General features: G+C 45.7%; 1 protein-coding gene across 1 annotated transcript; it reads left to right on the forward strand.

Moving 5' to 3' along the window:
• Nucleotides 1-778: 778 nt before the first annotated feature.
• On the forward strand, nt 779-2,086 carry LOC125757487 (trithorax group protein osa-like). Its single transcript, XM_049413085.1, has 2 exons — nt 779-1,048; nt 1,831-2,086. Exons 1-2 carry the CDS (start codon nt 941-943, stop codon nt 2,026-2,028), a joined length of 306 nt encoding a protein of 101 aa, XP_049269042.1. The 5' UTR covers nt 779-940; the 3' UTR covers nt 2,029-2,086.
• Nucleotides 2,087-19,274: the final 17,188 nt, after the last annotated feature.

Genomic DNA, 19,274 nt, shown 5'->3' on the forward strand with positions numbered 1-19,274 from the left:
AACAGGACCTTTCCTGTGATGCACATTTGTCAGTGTTATTTGTCCTGCACACAGTTTACACCGGGCTACTGACCTGCATCCCTTTACACTATGTCCATAATGCCAGCATTTATAGCAATGCAGTGGGCGAGGAGATAGCGCTTCAACCCCATATATATGTGGCCACGCCTTGATTTCTGTCGGTCTAGTTGTACCAGCAAAGGTGACTATCACCGACTCGGTCGGGATTTTTCTGTTGTCAACGCTGAGCGAGCAACGGAACACTGAGACTGCTCCTGCTACACTCTTAATCAAATCCTGGCTAACGCATGCCCTGTAGGCGGGACTCTTCAAAACTCAGGAAAACTCCCGGCTATAGTAGGCCTTCGAAAAGGAATTAGCCGTGACAAGTGTATATAAAAAACGGTGCACCCTTCACCGCCGCCCTATAGACGGCCTGCAGTATTAGTGGCGCGTCGGTGCGGGCCGCGTAATTGAGAATCCTGGCTACAGCTCAGCGAATGCTCCCGCGTGTTATAACTTGTCGGCGCAAGGGTCGGTGTATACGCATGCGCCGACAGCGTCAGCCGCAAAAGGCGAGCAATGCTGCGAGGAGGTATACGCATGGAGCTAACTGCGAACTCTCTCTTGCGTGCGTGAGAGAGAATAGGGGCCGCTACGCTCTCCGTTGCACTCCGCTTCTGCTGTTTTTGCGCAGAGAAAAGAAAGGAAGGAGCTAAAAACGAGAGTTCGAAGATATTGTGCGACGGGAAGGGGTTGCATTCTTGGCGCGACATGGGTTAATTCTAGCGCATTCCACGACAGCGACGGATGTTTGATGGGTTGGTGTGGTTTGTTGAGCGTGCCGCGTGAGCCGGTACTCGGCCGCCATGGAAAAGTTCTCTTATCTCAATATTAAGGGAGTGTTGCGAGGACATAGCGACATCCCCTTGGACGTGCAATGGCTGCACGCAAGCTGTTGACGCAGGATTACACGACGCTTTCGCGCCATTTCTGTCTAGCTGGTGCGCACACTGCGGACACAACCCGGCGCATCATACCTGCCTGGGTGAGTGCTGTTCTTTCTTCACATATATGTTCGTGCTGTTAGCGTTCACATTGTTGCATGCTTGCGCTTATGTATATGAATGACAGCATTGAACCGCCAGAATATTCTTTTGACGGCTTTTGAAATAACTACACGAGTATGCGTACGAGTAACTATACGAGTATACGAGTACTTATCTTTGTTGTAATCGTCATCCGTCTCCATAGTCGCGCACGTGTTGTCGTGCTGGTCGCATTTATTGTGAACTCTCATACAGTTCAGAGGCTTTCGTCGCTCTTGACAGGTGTCACTGAGAAAATCACTTCGTCTTGCTTGACAAGCTGTGTAATTTTAGCTCTCGCGTGGCTTCTTATCTTTCGGCTAGCAACTGCCCTCTGCATTTACGGTCAATGATACAATGCGGCAATCAAAGGAAGCATATTTTGCTAGCAGTTGAATGATGTTAAGACATCCTTTCATGATAGGTCGTTATACTTCGCTGTGGTACCTGTGCAAACTGCAGATCTCGATGAAGGTAAAGTAGTGCGTCATATGTAATTTAGGCGTTAGCTAGTTGATGGCATTTTTGTTCTCTCATCTATCATTTCATGCAATGCAACAGCGATATATAACCGTGGTTGTATAAAAGTACTGTTGTTTTCGTTGGCAGCTTATTATTTATGTTGGATTGCTCATTGTTAATGTTATTACAGAGAAGTGAAGTGCGTACAGCAGTCGTAATAAGGGATATAATTCTCGTTCATCCTCGTGTTAGTATACACAGAATTTGAATACGTTTGCAGGTGACAAAACCTTCTGACACAAGAGCCAGGCGCAATTTTATCGAGCAACTGGCCAGGAGCTCACACCTTGCAGGGTCTCCAGCAGCAGCAGCAGCAGCAGCAGCAGCAGCAGCAGCAGCAGCAGCAGCAGCAGCAGCAGCAGCAGCAGCAGCAGCAGCAGCAGCAACACCGGCCGTGGTGTTGTTTACAATGCCGTAACTGAGCATACGATCTTTCTTTGTGTTTTTTATTCATTTTCTTTTTCTGTGTGTGTGTTTCACTCTCCCATCTAAATATCGCAGCCGAGCATTGACCCGCGGCAGCGAATTAATTTTTAATCATGCATTGGCTCCTACCATTCAAATATTTGCCGTACCGGCATTCCCCTGGTATTAAAGTAAATTCGTTTGCAATATTGTGCAATAGTGTGCAACCAAGTTTCAAGCCAAGTTTACCTGCCACTTTATTACTTAACGAATGAATCGTGAGTCTATTGTTATACTGCTTTCCTTGTACGTGATTCTCATCAAATTGCGGCTGTGCTGTGGTTTTGACTTGCAGCCGACATTCGAAACAGAGGCTTCACTTTTAAGAAAAACTGGAAGTTTCATGAGAAGTTCAACAAGGTCAAAGTCATACTCGGTCAGATGTGCAATGCCCGCATGTATTTCGTGGATATCGATGGGTATATCTGAGGAAATCATGCTACGCTTTCTCTCATACCTGTAGTAAGATTATGGTTAAAACACTATTAGAAAGCTTCATTAGCAGCTTCTGAAAACACTTTCATATTTCTAACTTCTGCGACGCTGTCTACACAAAAGTTGACAAGGTGTATATAGATTGAAAACGTCCGTTTACTAGGTACACGTTTTTTGTGTGATGGGCGAAAACACCAGGTGATCTAAGAACATAACGTCGCATGTGTCCTCTGCTTTTCTTTTTTTTCCGTCAGGATGACATGCCAGCAGCCCGCCCATCACCTGACCGCTGAATTTCGAGGGAGTACGACAACAAGGCGTTCTACTGCGATCAAGTGCAAGAGAATGTGAAACCTTCGGTTGGCACACTTCTAGAGAAAGCCCTTATTTGGTGCTTGACGATGTACTATGTTAAGGACCTCACATAGCCAAATGGGTATGCTCAATACTTCGTCTTGTGCAGAGTATTATGAACCCGGTTGTTCCCCCAGGTGTTTTGCCGGCGGGAAGCTGCTGAAGACACATTGAAAAGATGAAAGGTATTTGTTAAGCACCAAAATATACTTGTCCAAAAAAAAAAAAAACATCGGATGACACGTTTATCGTTTCCTTCAGCGCTGAGCATTTCTTTTAGCGCTGTTTGAATTTTTTTACAATAAATAATTATTTTTACCCCTGAGCAGTACCTGTTTCTCGCATGCTTATAAACGCTAGACACAGCGGGTGCTCTTGAACTATGCAGCTGGTATCGTCCGTGAAGTCATTCTCAACCGAAATGATTCCGCTGAACGGTACATTTATGGGGAACGCGGTGCGTCTATGCTTTAAACGCCGCTACTAAAAAAAAAACGATGCGAAATTTTATCGCATGTCTAAACACACTGCATGCTTATCGTTTACAAGCTCACTGTTAATGGTTAATCTAGGTACCCATCAAGGGGGAACTGAGCGCAAAAACGCTCCTATGTGATGTAATCGGTTCACGTTAAAAAAAAATCCCAAGTGGTTAAAATGAGGGTAGTATTAGCATACGGTAACCAGAGCTTCGTGTGCACAATTTCTTGTGTTTGCTGCCACTGCGCATCTGTCAAAGACTAAACACTGGTATACACACGTTGCTTTCCGAATACAGTATAGCGTACGTGCCCAGCCAACGCAACGTGTGCGTACACAATTCTAAAACTCTGTTAGCCAACAATCAACCACTACACGGCCTGCCACTTGACGTCAAGGGAGTCCGCATTAGGGATACCGCAACCTGACTGCTTTCTTCGTTCTTGTGCATGCCACAAACACACCAAAATAGTAATGAAGACGCTAGATAGGATCAATGGGGGATTAGTGCAGAGATCTTCGTCCTCAAGTGGACATAAGATAGGTTGGTAGTAATAAAAACAAAATGCTTCCTTGGACAAATGCCCGAATCGTTTGCCGTGAAATGTACATGCTGTCGGCATGCTGTCGAAATCAAGTGCAGGCAGTAGAGCTTCCACGAGGTGTTCTAGATTTCGCAAAACCGTTCACCCTTTTCTCCTAAATCCGCGGTAAGCAATGCCTAAGTCTGGCAAACAATATTTGCATAATTAAATGACTATCCTCTGGAGCGTACATATGTGCCAGGGCGAAGCGCGCACGCCGGTGGGTGTATCTTGTAGAACATCGCTGCATTGGCTTAAAAAGTTCAGAAATCGTTAAACACTCCTTGTTCGACAAATGGCCAGTCTACGTTAACTTTCTTGCGATATGTCATAATTTAGCAGTTTAAGTTCCTCCTGACAACTGCCACACTGAGGCGCAACCGCTTTGCATGTGCGCAATAAAAAAAAAAAAAATCCAGCTTGCACCAAAAGTTGCATCCTTCGTAGACCATACCTTGTCTTTTAGCATCTGCGCATAGCTCTGGAACACAAGAACCTATTACTCGATGGTGGCAAATTAATTTTCTATTAATGCAGCACTATACTACGTTCTGGATTTCTGCTGTACGCAACGCGTCTCAGTAATCCACACATAAAAATTAGGTGCGTGTATACGTAAAAAACTCCAGAAGGCTATCCCATGCACTCTAACACAACAAACATATTGCCCAGTCGCGTGCGCATGCAAATGCAACTGTGTGGATGTAGCTCGTAAATGTTTGCGTGTTCCGCCATATTAATCACGGCGAGATTTGTCAAAAATTTATCAAAAGGTGAAACTTGTACAAGGCACTGCATGCCCATGAAAGTGCCTTTCGCACCAAAACTATACTTAGTACATTGCATGGACTCGCGCTTCCAGAAAATGTTTCAGTAAACTTATGTAAAAAATATAGCAGCTTTGAGATGAGTGTGAAGTGATTTAAATAGCGCGGCGAGACCGCTCAGCGTGAATCCAGATGTTCTCAAAAATATGGCCACTGATAGAGTCCTAACAGAACGCCACAAATATTTCTGCGATAAGTGCTGCCGGATATAAGATCCAGTCTATGTTAGCATCAAATTGCTGCCTGCGCACTGCGTGCCTGAGAACGGCGAACCGCGAGCCACGTCTCCAGCGTGCACTAGCCGAATTCACGAGTCACGTATGTCGCGCGAGTGGCGTCCAACATAAACGGCATTTCCTCCGGGGCGCAGTCCGCCGAGCGACTGCGAAGCTGTATGCAATCAGCGCCAGCTCCTCGCTTCCATGATCGACGGAAACGTCGCCCACATTTTTTATTGAAGCTAAAGTAATGTCTACTGGGTAGTGTCATTCATTTGAGGGGTAGCGACGTGCACTATCCACGTTTAGAGCCAAGATGAGTTCCTTTACAAGTGAAGTTCATCTGCAGTGCGTGCACGGCGTACCGCACCTGCTCAGGCGTGTTCGCATATTGTATATACGGCTGACAATACCACGACTATCAGCGCATGTTCATCTCAGTGTGTAATTATTACGGGGAGAGGGTCGAGCCAACGACGGTAACAGGTAAAGCATCCTGGCATATGAGCGTGAGCGGTTTGTTCTGAAGCACGGTCGACTACGGCTTCGAAATAAACTGAATAGGCTTAGTGACGATATCGGCTACCGGCCCGGTAACCGTCGGCGGTGAAGCGGCCAGCGACGTTACTGAGAACACGGCGATTCTCCGTCGGTAATCGGCTACGTCGCTGTGCGGTTGCCGCGGATGGATTCCGAGCACACGTTCCACGGCAAGCGAATCTTGACGTTGAAAACTCGTTCAATCCACGAAAGGCAACAGGCTGACGGCTAACATCAATAGAACTCGGGTATTATGCGCACCAAGATTCTTTAAATGTCACTGAGGCGCCAGTGCCGAATATATGCGGAACAGTTTTATCTTTTATACCAAGCACGCAAATTCGCTTCAAGCATGCTCCCAGAAATAACTAGAGTGACCCCATATATATTTTCACGAATGTCATTTAAAAAAATGTCTCCTTACGTATCAGTGAACGCTACATTTTAATACGACTTCCACTGCACGAATACGCCAGAGCACGTAGCGACGCATTGGTGCATATAAACCCCGTTCTTTTACCGCAGTGGCCGCAGCGTGCAGTGGTGTAGTGGTTAGCGTACGCGCTTGGCGATCGAGTGTTCGCGAGTTCGAATCCCCGTGTGTTCATTGTGAATTCTTTGTGGTTTACTTCTGAATGTATTATGTGTGTATGGATTATGTATGTCATAAAACATGTGTCTAAGCCTCCAAATCCCCGAATGGAGCTTAAAAGGTGACCTAAAATCATTTTTTTTTCGCCGCTTCGTACACCGCCTATAGCTAGGACGCGCCGCAGCTGGGACGCAGCGTAGGTAGGACTCTCCGTAGCCAGGACAGCTGGTCACGTGGAACGAGAAGATGTCTATAGCCGGCCTTAAACTAGCCGGGATTCGAGACGAAAAATCTCCGGCCTATATTGAGTCCCGCCTATGAGATGAGCCGCTAAGAAAGCTACTACGCCGAGGGACGGCTACGGGTGGCACCGCCTACAGGTTGTGCCGGCTAAACAGACAGTCTATAGGCGTTAGATTTTTCGTCTCGTTTCCGGGCTATAGACTGCCACTTTAAGCAGGAAATGATTAAGAGTGTACAGAAAACACCTCTAGAATTTCAGGCGGAGAAAGGCTCGAGTCCACCCACGAACTAAACCTTTAACACAAGCCAAGTGAGAGGGTACAAAACAGCTCACCGGGAGGGAGGCAAATGTAGTGCATTTTAGATCTGCTACGCAGGCCTGGTCTGGTGAACAGCACAAAATACCTCCACAACCAAACTGACGCACCTCAGTGATCAATTGGAAGTGTTCAGTCACCTTCCGGAGTTCTTGCCTGAATGCTTTCGGATTCTTCATTCGAATGGACTCCCCATTTGTTATTTGTTGGAACCAGTGCCATCGTAACGTTGCTCAGACCGCTGCGCAAGAAAACATCAATCGGTAAATCATTAGGAGGCAAGAGATGCCGACCAGGCAACATTTACCTGGCCGGGAGACGAAACAGACATCAGTCTATTGTGCCTGAATCAGCACCGCCCGTTATGGCCGCACCCCCCGGGTGGATGCACCTAACGCCACTGACAGCCAAAGAGGGCAAAGAGCAGTTCAGACGCAACCAACGGCCTGCGAGTTGCTCAGAGAACCGCACGACGGGACGGCTGGTGCGGATCCAAGTGACTGTGCTGTGCTTTCCGCTCAAGCCTGGCGTTTTTTTTCCTTCTTCTCTTCGTTTTTTGGGGGCTTTCATTGCGCAGGCAGTTCGCTCAGTTCGATCTACCTAAGTAATTGCAACAATAAACTTATACGAGGACTCAACTTTTTTTTCTTTATGTGTTGAGCGATATACTCCTTTTGCCAAAAGACCTTTTTGCAGGAAACGCGTGCTCTTCATCATGCATTTCCGAGAAAACAACAGCCATTGCAGCTAGTTGTCGTTCTCTTTCGAACACAGTTTTCAACAAAAAACAATCGATATGTGACAAAAACATAAAAACACTTTTACTTTTACATCCTTCGCGCCATCTGCAGAGAGAAGACACAAGCAAACGTTCGTACACTACAGCTCTTAGACTTGCTAGCAGTTGATAGTCTGCGCTGTGTATGTTACCACTTCTCTCTGTGCGTGTTATTTTGCGCTAAGTTTAATAATGGATATTACCAACTCGCCCAGCAAAACGTCCTTCTGAAGCATACGAGCTGCCGCAAATCTCCGAGGCCATGTTCCGCCAATAGAGGTACTCGCTAAGCCTACAGCTCCGAGAAAACCAGTACGGCTCTCGAAAATGGTGCCAAATTGTCATGAATGCTATGCCGTCGAAGCTTTCAGACACACACCTAAAGCAAATAGAAGTGTCATTTTGGGACTAACAGGCTACGCAATGCACGACGAAGAGCTTAAGCATTCGAAGCGGGCAGCTGTCGCTTCAGAGGGTGCCGCCATGTGTTTATTTCTCTGCCGCGTTCGTCTGCTCGCTTCGCTCCGCCGTCTAGATGAGCTTCGCCGCCGAACAGGCGGGCGGCGGAACCATCGTCCGCGGAAGAGATTTCCGCCGAGCCATCCATCATGTGGATACACGCTAATGAACATTGCATATTGTCCCATGACATGACGAAGCTACGGTCAATGATTGCTCAACCCAGAGGAATACGGCAAAAACCGCTCCTTATGATGCGCACATCATCGCCACCGTAGCGTACAGTTCATTTCAGTAAAACTGACATCTGCGCTTTAAGGTAAGTGCCGACGTCACGTCGGTGCTCACCGCTTCCTCGCTACTGGCCTGCCCCCGATATGTACCCATAAATACTCAAAATGCACAAAGAAGTCGGTCCAAATGGCAGCGCTTGGCTCCAAGTTAATAAACAAAATTCGGTATAGGCCACTATATTTGACCACTGCTTCTCATGAGATCGACTCCCAGAATGAGTGGGATCGACCGAATTTTGTTGCCTCAACTTCAACAAAATTCGCAACCCTCCAGAACTCTAACGAATGCGTTAACCAGGGGTCTGAAACACACCTCCCGCGGACCGCATGCGGCTCCCGTACCTTTCCCTAGCGGCCCAGCTCGCACATGACACTCTGACACATGTGCTTTTTCATGAGCTTCGGAGACCTGACTGGTCTCAAGCTTTGACCTTGTTTACTGTCCCGGCCCTTGTGGGACTAAATTTTGTGAATGCGCCCCGCTAGCTGAGGTCAGCTTGAGGCCCCTGCTCTAACCAAAGCAACTGATCAACTCAGTTCCAAACTATTTCGCATAAGTTACGGCTTTCAATGTGACTACTTTCTATTCCAATATCTTGTCAACGGACCCCTTGCAAATTCCATCAGGAGGCAATAACGTGGAACTCAGGAGCTTCCAATGTGGCCCAACTGGAACTAAATTACGAGAACGAAGCGTCAAGCACATTCATGCAGTTAGTTTGCACAGTTCATACCTCTCAAATTAAGTTATTGCCATAAATATTGACCATATGTTCACGGAATAAACTAATAGGCGATTCCGCGTGTATAGATGATACTCGGGTGGCATAGTAGACGCTATCGCTTCAGTTAGATCAAACCACAGTCGTGATAATGGTGTAAGATAATGTATAACAAAATACCCAGTGCATAACAGGCGAGCGAATGTGAATCAGGAGATACATCACCTTCATCGCCAGTATAATACAGAGCCATGTATACTATGTTTAAAACATTCAAAAATCCTTGCAGAAGGCGAGGATGGCCCGTAGTGACGGAGCGTTACGCAGAGGATGCAACGACGGCGAAAACAAATGAGCTGCTAAAGACAAAAATAAAGTACGGAATTATCGCGCGAAAGTAAGATAAGCTTATCTATCCGATCCGCGAACAATGCGCTTGCAGTGAACGGAAGTGATTAGGAGACAAAAGAAGTTTGACGAGCTGCTGATGTCCGCCAAAGCTTTGTTAGGAAGGAGACGGCTACGCTGCATTATTGGCGCGGCTGAGAGGCACATAGAGCCGAAGAAAGGCGCTCAGGACGGGCGTTCAAACCACGTAGACGGTGCTGCGTTAGTGGTCGAATTACGACAATAAAGATACATTTTCTCATCAGAACATCACAAAATACGCACGTCAAGTACTGAAAGGGCGGGCGGGTGTAATAAACCGCTTGTTTCTAGTAATTTCATGTTTCAACTAATGACCGATACCGGCAGTAACGTGGCGTCTTAACAGCAGCGTGAACAAGAGCAACGGTGCGCAAAATGAAAAGAATTGAGAAGGCGAAAAAGAAGGCGAAATGAAGTGGACTAGGATAGGGGATACTTGGGCGCGCGAACATGTGAGCACAAGGCAACAGCGAAGTCCAAAGCGGGTCATACCGATTCAGAAGTTGTCCCTCTTCACGGAAGTGTTTCGATTTTCACTGAACTCCGGCGTATGCAAACGAGCTAGTCTGAATATTCTGGTTACGATAGCGAAATACGATAGCTCCTTTAAGGCAAAGCAATACGGCCTCTCAGAGAAGATGGTGAATATAACTCGGTAAGCGCTGGGCCAGCCTTGCAACAACATGGTTTATTTTTGTATTCGCAGTGGGCGCGCGATGAAATGGCGGTAAGAGTCTTGTGAACTGCTTTGCGGGGGCTTGCGAGCACCACTCGCAATTAGGATTCCCTTCCTATTTAAGGAAAAGCCTGCTGCCCGTAATGAGGAGTTGATGGTGCCCTGCTAAATGGGGGATGCATCTGAATACCGCCATTCTAATTGCATGCTTATGTGTTTTGCTCAAGTCAACGCACCTGGCACAAGGTTGCTGTGGGCACGATTAGAAATTTCGCTTAGAGGAACCACTTCATTCATGTTACAAAAACATCTTGGTGTGTAACTATACAGAAAGGTGTAATAATATGGAGCGGCACACAGCAGCCTATTCTCGAAGTATTTGCGCAGCAGGAGCGGGGAAATTTCACATGAAAATATGTACGTTGCGTAAGAAGTGATCTGGTCCACATCGAAATGCTTTATCTGTTCGCCCAATTGGTGTTTCCGAGGCCTTTGCGGTTTCCGAGAATGGCCATCAAATGCAGTGTTGCAAGTGCAAAAATAACATGTCCTTAGTAGGATAGTCCAGAAAGCTTGTACTCCCATTTTGATATAGCCAGCAGTAAATATTCATCGTTGTTCTATTCATACGGATACGATATCTCGCTCTAAAAGGCTGAAAGTAAGGTTGTGTAAAATATGACTTTCCGACTTCAATGCTTCTCTGTGCCGAAGGAGTTAGGTGTAAGTTTAGCGGAGACGAGCCAGAAAGCGTGCGTCGTTAGAGGCACAGCTAAACCAAGGCTGATCTTCAGCGGCGATTTACACTGCACCAGCTCAGACCGTTCTGTCGAAGTGCACAGCGTTTATCATGCAATAAAGTGGGGACGAGCGAAGATGCTGGAAGAGCGAGACATGCAATACGTCTGCAATGGGGCGGAACATGAGGTTAGCCAATTTGGGAAGCTTTCTGAGAAGAGGCCCCGTCAGTCCCACGCGCTTGGGATAGTAAAACCCGCCTCCAGCTCAGATATCATATACCAGAGAACTTTAGAGAACTAGGCTACGTTGTTAATACTGAAATAACAGCGTTCACCAATGGCCTGGCTTTTCGGAAATATTGGTCATACGCTGAGTTTTTATGTATATGTTGTTAATCAAGAGGCCTGTCAGTGCAACGTAGTCTTTGTACTTTTGGTAAAATTTATACTTAAGGTGGGTATTAAATTGTTATTTAGGAACTGCGAATAAAGTTATTGCATAAATGTTTGGAAGCATACAAAAACGGGCCGTTTTTACACATAACCAGCAATGTTAAGCCACCACACTAGATTTAAAAATATTACTGATGGCAATACTTGAAATAAGCCGATCGGTCGCAGAGACATAAAACATTTTTGATGATCCCGCTCGATACACGGTGCCGTTGAGGAAAGGCTAGTGTTTCGCCAGGAACTAGAAGTCGCGTTTGCCGGTAATGCTTGGAAGCTTCGGGGAAGAGAACACCGGGCACCAAAGAGCTTTCATCTTTGCGTTATTTTAACAGACAGTTTTATTTTTTCCCTCCTATCTGTAAACATTTTTCTTTGTCTTTTTTATTTTATGCTCTTATCTTTTGCTGTAATCCAGGATCAACTTTTCTCTGGTTTCAAGTGGGATTTTTCCGCGTAGAAGCTGACCCTTCGTTTCATACTCTCCTGTCAGCGTAACATGAGTGGCGCTTTTGCGAAGTCAACAGCCAGCTGAGCAATCTCCTGCGGGCGCTTTCAATCTCTCAGGGATTTCCTATACGGGACGACATTAACAGATGTTTGCCTCTTGTAGCTCCAGAACACATGGAGCCCAAGTAAACGAGGAAAAGGTGAAATGTCTCCAGTTTCTTTTGATAAAATTATTTTTCTACATACGGTACTCTCGTTCCTTGAATCAGACGGCAGTGCACCAAAAAGCATACAGAGGCTCGTGTAGCCCAAACACACAAACACGCTCGAAAATTCAGGTGCCAAATATAACGAGGCAACGTTCTACTCATAAATAAAAAGTCTTGAGTATTCACACTCGCTGCTTACATGTTGCCTGCCCGCGTCTATACATATGTTATAATGTAGATCGTCAACCACATGTATTAGGCACCAGCAAACATATTTCGACATTTCTTCAGTGTCTAGGACGCATGTTCTATGCTGGCAACTAGCAGCAGTTAACACTTGACCAAGTTAGAACTTCTGTTGCCTCATTCATTTATACTGTCAAGGTTTAGGGACACAGAATAGCTACACATACCCATACAGTAAGCAACGCGTGCAAGTTTTGCCGGCCAACCTCTTACGCACCCAAATAAGTGGCACTCAAATGACAAGCATATAACATGCAGAGTCGTCACTCGCCGAAATCTTCGGCAAAGTTTTCAAAGGATTTCACTCATAAGTGACTTTCACCATTCGTCAGTCGCCTTCGCTAACACTATGCTCATGCTCCGGAATGGCTGGTTTGTTTTATTTATAAACAGACCAAGCACACCATGTTTTTGTGAATACTCCCGTGGTCTGCTATTAACGTGACGTCGCATAATATTTCTAACTCATCCTAGATTCTAGCGTAGTCGCCTGTGTTCTAGTGCCTGAAAGAATGTGAGCACACTACTGCTGTCACACAACACACTATACCTCTCATCGAAAATGAAGCCGACGAGAAAACTTTGTGGTTGTTTTAGTGCTTTTAAGTACATGTTACATCTACGAAATGACTTTGTGACAATTGTGATAATGTAAAACAATGCTCACGAGAAACAGCTTACGCGTGGAAATAAACAATACAACATTTGAAAGCTTGTTACAGTCCAAAACTACGCATAAACAATTCACCCGCCGAACAATTTTCTTTGAGCGCCTCTTCCTTTCAAAAATGCAAAATACTCGTGAGGTCCTTCCTCATTGCGCTCAAGTATGCATTATTGATCGGGTAGTTCGCACGGAAGTCCTCGTTTTCCGAGCCTCGACAGGCAGAAGTTCTCTCGCATTTGTAGTTCGTTATGCGCCGCAGTTGCCAAATGCGTCTTTCTGGCACAACTTTTTACAGCGAAAGCTGTTGCGATGACAACGGCAGTTGGGTAGTTATTCGCCGCCACCACCGCCGCCAGTGTCCATAACCACTATCGCGCGAAATAAGAAAAAAATATGAGAAAAAATACCTAGGAACGGATAGGATTTGAACCCGCGCGGTCTGCGTGGCAGTCGAGCATTCTACCGCAGAGCCGCGCTGGTGCTTGAAACTCCTTTGCAAAGAGACCCTGTACAGGTGTCATTTCGGACGAGGAATCGCGTTTACACGTGTAATATAGCCTGGCAGAAGAGTAAAATAAGAACCAGGCGTCACGCAATGCTAAATGCGCAACGAGTGTGTGGTTTAAATCATGCCACCCACTGCATAGTGCTCAACCACAATTCTTCATCGTAATCAGCCGCATGCCAAGTGCTCAACCATAACTCTTCATCGTCATCAGCCACGTGCAGCATCAGCAAAGTGCTCGTAATGCCTTATGAGATGTGTAATGCGTACCTCGCTAATCCGAAGGAAGACGAATAATGTCATAGTGGTTGCTTCCCTACTCCACAAAAACTATGACTTGTGGCATAGTGGAAACCTTGCATGTGTACTTCTATTAGTTTCCCCTAGAGAGTTTCGAACAGGCTCTAGAAAGGCCGGCCTTCCAACTTTCGCTGTTGCTGTTCTGCGCAGGCCTGGTGTTTTTCAATTCATGAGAACTTCGCCCCTCTCGACTCGTTTGCGCAATCGGTTATAGCCTACTCCAAGGTCCGCAGAGAAGCTGTTCATTCAAGACCTTTCCGGTTACGCCAGCCCACAATCGATGGTGCCCTGCTTCATGTACCATTTTACAGTCACAGATGGACAAATAAGTAAGTAAATACTACATGTAAAAATATACACGTTCCGGCAGAATTCATCTCACGATGAATTTTGGGTAACGCGATTACTGTTGATGTAATTCCCCGACACGTCGTGTTATCACCGCCACAAACTGGCCCTGTAGGAGGCGCGTGTATACGCGGCCTCCTCCATCGTGCCTCCCTGTGGACAAGCTGCACCATCTAACGGCACATTCGCAATGTTTGTGCACATCTCACCTCTGAGTATGCATCTCTTTTGTGTAGTATTACTTGCACCTAGCTATGCATAGTATGTAAATATGTCTAGGATTGACGACAGACACGCATTTAGAGGCACATACCCAGTTACCCGTACGTGGCGTCAAGAGAATTGAAATGAGGTACATATGAACTGCTGATACCAGTCGACCTAAGTTGTCGGAGACTTCAAAGTCCACCGAGGTGGTGAAGTGGTGAAGTGATCGGCTGCTGACGCGAAGGTCACTGGTTCGATCCTGGCCGTGGTGGTCGCATTTTGATGGAGGCGATATATCGGTGCACGTTAAAGGACTCCAGATGGTGAAAATTTCCGGAGCCCTTCACTACGGCGTCCCTCACAATCATATCGTGGTTTGGCACGTAAAACCCCATATATTATTATTATTATTATTGCACTTTAAAGACGAGCGGTGCATGCCCACTCTCACAGAATTGCTCAAGTTAGTAACAGCCTTTAACTTTCACAGTGATGCATTCCTTTAACTTGTTTTAACTCACTTTAACTTATTTGCACCAACAAATTCCTCAACACAGGTATTTTTTGCTATTTGCCAAGTTTGTGGTTTTTTTTCTTCAAAAGTGCTTCGACAAGCAAGAAAAAATCACAGCATATCCACGCAGTGAATGATGATGAGTGGGCGAAGCTGCGGAGGTTCATCGGTAAACCGTGAATCTTCCGTGAATTCTGCCCAGTACATCATCACCGACGTGAGATCGGGCGCGTTTATACTAAAGGTTCGATGAGTTATGACGACTTGCAGCTCACTTTAATTTTACATGTACGCTGTGAATTTTCATTGTTTAGAAAACCATTGCTTTAGAAAACATCTGGCGTCTTTCGTTAAGCAGCTGGCGTCTTTTCGTTTTGCTTTAGAAACATCTGGCGTTCTTTCGTTTTGCTTTTACAAAACATCTGGCGTCTTTCGTTGGTTTATTTCATCAATCAACGGCGTTTTGAACAAAATTTTTATTGTTTAATCACGCACAGGAGAAATCTCACCAGGCACTACCTTGGAGGTAAACAATGGCTGCTAATGGGAATGAGAGACAGAAGAAGTCGGCTTTTAGCTAACACTTACACTTCTACTTCTACTAACGTTTCCTACTGGAACATGCCAATGGCTGCTAATGGGGAATGAGAGACAGGAGAATTAGGCTTTTAGTTAACGCGCACGCTGCGAATTTTTTATTGTTCAACAACGCACAGGAAAAATCTCCCACCGGCACCACCTTGGAGGTCAAAGCGTAAGACTGGTTACGCACTACGACTACTACTACGACTACGAGGGACGAACGGGTGCCGCCTTAAGGAGCTTCGCCCCTAAAAAATAGACTCATAAGATTGTATTTCACTTGTTCTTTGAGGGGAATAAATATTGTGACCAAGAAGTGCACCGTTTTTTCCCTAGGTGCGCTCAAAATTCAGAAATCGCGAAATTGGTAGAAAAGTGCTTTTTGCGGCGGAAATTTGTATATTTTTTGTCAGGCGAATAAATATTTTTTTCGTAAAAATTACTTCGAAACCATTGTTCTGGGTGTAATGCCTAGACCTACAGCAATTTTCATCAAAATCGGGAGTGGTGACCCGGACCTCGTGTTCGATGTCATCTGGACACATCCTAGTGTAACTTTCTAGCCACATGGGGTGTAGCAGACCTTAGTTAAAAATAAGCTATATTTACATTTTTTTTCAAAACAGTATACTCCGCACAGCACACCACCTGAAGTCGTCCATGTTGTGTGCCTCAATCTGTTTATATGCATTTATACCGTACGTTCATCCGGGAACAAAGTGTTGGGTACCGCGTGTTCGACTGGGCCGACCACTACATGAGTGCACACACCGTGCCACCGTGGAGATTGACGGTGGAGGGTGGTGCAGTCCGGTCGTGGCAGACGACATGGCGACATCCCATCAGTGCAGCCGTAATTTACAGCTGGCTCTTCTTCAGAACACGGCCGGACTGGATGGAAAACCCGCGTGAGCTGTATATAGCCCGACCATGCTCGGACAAGGCTACTTTAGCTGCCGTGATTGCAGCGAACAGCGAAGGTGATGCCAAAATTACCGCATCCTTCGTCGACTTTGTGCAAAACTCGCTTGGAGAACAGGCGAGCACACACTGGACACTGCATCTCGCAAGCGTCTCTAACCGTCTGGTTTACCGCAGTTTACCCTCTTATTCCCAGTACAGATCGGCCGTTGCAAATTGTCGTCTGCTGAATTTCTGCTGCCATGTGCCTCTCGCAGACGGCGCTCCTGTCGCAGATTCCAGTTTCGTGGTTCACATGTTCGTCTCGCCCGTAGCGGGGCCTGAAACTCGGACAGTGTTTAACGTAACTTCCCTTCACCGCTACGGTGCCTGCTGCGGCTCAGCGGTAGGTGCTAGAAGGCTTTCGTCTTAATAAATACGAATTCACAAAGACACGAATGCAGTCTTGTTGTGGAACTGTCTTCTATACGACGGACACAAAAAGGGCGTTGGCCCAGGCCACGTTCCTTCCCGTGTCGTCATAAATTGTGGCAACCCCACCTCGACGGCTCTTGGTGAGAAACTTACTTATCAGGTGCAAGCCTCTAGTGATTGATGGTCAATGGTACAGGCGTAACAACTGAAACCTTGCTTGTTTTTATCACCATTTCCTGATGGCATCCACTCCAGTGATTGGTGCTTGACGCACTTTGTTCTCATTTGTTTTCTACCGCGTTTTCTTATCAACGGGCGCTCACAGAGGAACCTACTTAGGAAAAAAAAGGAAAAAGCCAGAGACTGAAATAACACTGCCTCTCAATGCCTTCTGAGCTGCCTGCTCTATTGAGCAGGCAGTTCAGAAGGCAATGAAGAAGGCAAGAAGGCAGAAGGGTTCTATAAGTCCTCGTGTGCTGCAGAACGTCATATAAAAGAATGTTACCACCTCTTGTGTATTGATTCACTCTTGCGCTCAATTTTCTACTTCGCCCAATTATCTTGAATTGGTGTTACGGGGAGTACTTATTCAGCCAGCAGTGGTCGACCTAACGCTGCACACAGGGCACAGGATTGCGGCCGACAGGGCAGCTCAATACTCAGCCCCACAACAACAACGTTGTCGTCTTCCTCTATTAGGTATCATTTCGGTACCCGTGCCGTAGTACCGACTCCATACCAGTGGCAATATTATCTTTGTGGACAATGCACTATTGGACATACATCAGTACGGCTGCCCGCTTTTTCCCAACCACTTCTGTCCGTGTGCTGACGTGCGTCGCAGTTTTGCGAATGATAACGCGCGTGCAATAGAGAAGAGAAAAAAATCAGGACCGGTAAGTAATACTAGGCAAGCGGGGGAGCTCAGAAAACGCATTGAAACGCGGTTAAAAAAGAGCGTAAAAGCTAGTATGAGAAAAATGGCCCTCTACCAGGCCTAATTTTGCTTTGACCTCCCAGTAACCAAGCTTTTTCGTATACATAACAGTGCTTTTGTACCACTTTTGCAATGAATACTTATTGCTATTTGCCGATTAACGAGAAAATTTCATTTGTGTGTAGTTTACGGAAAAAACTTTTTTTCTATTCAAACAATGGTTACGCTGTAAATGTCGTTCAAACTATACAGGCCTGATGCTACACGGGCAAGGGTATTTGCGCCGCTGGGATTGACAGCCATGCGCAGCAATATTGGAAAACATGGAGGTGAAATCTCATGATGACGAACGGCAGTATATCATCAGCATTTATCGATGAAAACGTGGTTCTTGTCAATGTGTGTCATATGCACAAGCCAGTCGACTTCTCCGCTACGGGCGTTCGCACTTCGACGACGCCGTTCCTTGAGGCGAAGGTTTCCATATAATTGCATGTTTACTTACAAGCATAGGAGCCGACTAAGCAAACGCTAGTTCTTTGGGTAAAGAACCGAACGCTCGGCATAGAGATAATCTAAGTCGGACTCCCGATCCATGTGACAGGAACAATAAACACGATGGTGTTAGGTATAACAAGCAAGGGCTGACGTCTTTTTCGGCTCATCGCTATGCCGTCCATGGTCCCATCTTGTAGGCACGTGTATTGCAAATAATGCGTAAGTAATGGGTTTATGTAGTGGCATTAATTTCAGTTATCAAACATGGTACACGTAATCGCCGGATGCTCTAATAACGCCTTAGTCCTGTCGAGCGGGGCTGCTTTATAATAATAATAGTAACAATTACACATGAGGAAGGTCATTGGAAAAAATCTTGCAGTTGTCGTTCTAAACATGTAGTGCTGGAGTGTGCATGGCTCCGCTGTCGCCTCTATTAGAATAGAAAAAAGAGGATATACACCACCCTCGTCATTCCAGTAAAAATATTAAAAAAAGAAATGTGAGTTCACACCATTGGCGTCATCGCGTTTTTGACGACTGTGGATCCCCAACTATTCCGTGACATCGACCAATAGCTGACATTTCACACGTGCTTCTCCTCTGCCTTACTCCGAAAGGTTGATATTTGGTATTAAGGACAAAATGGAACAAGAATATTACGCGTAACGTGCGTTTCCAGCGAACATCTAAACAAATTGGTTTGTTGAAAATGAGGTATTTGCAAATGTTGCATTTCTTACATTACTCCATTTCTTACGCGTTAATGGATAATGAATATTCCGGATGGCTTCTGTGCGTTAATTGAAAAAGAAAAAGCAGAACATCATCATTCCGTCTAAGTTCAGGAATATGGCGAAAAACTATTCAAGTGTAACAATCGTGCCACTTCTATACCAATCCGACATCTGTCTTGTCCACTCAAGCAATATTAAGAGGGATTACCAGGATGAAACCGGCTGTTGGATTTTAAACGAGTTCTTTTTTTACCCTTCGACTGTTCACGCACCAACTGCGATTTCTTTCGCACTGCTCCGTTTCCTATCATACGATCCCTATCTTCCCGTTACATATAAGGAATAATTGGCATAATTAGCTCTTTCGCAAAATAACGCGAGTTTCAAACAAAAAAGAACATGAATTAATATTAAACTTCGTGGTCTCACCTAATCACTCAGTGCGGACGAACAGATTCATGAGTGAGGAATAAATTTTAAAATAAAAAGCATGCACTTCGGCAATTTATTCACAGTTATGTATTATT

The sequence above is a fragment of the Rhipicephalus sanguineus genome, chromosome 2 (assembly GCF_013339695.2).
Source record: "Rhipicephalus sanguineus isolate Rsan-2018 chromosome 2, BIME_Rsan_1.4, whole genome shotgun sequence".
Classification (NCBI taxonomy): Eukaryota; Metazoa; Arthropoda; class Arachnida; order Ixodida; family Ixodidae; genus Rhipicephalus; species Rhipicephalus sanguineus.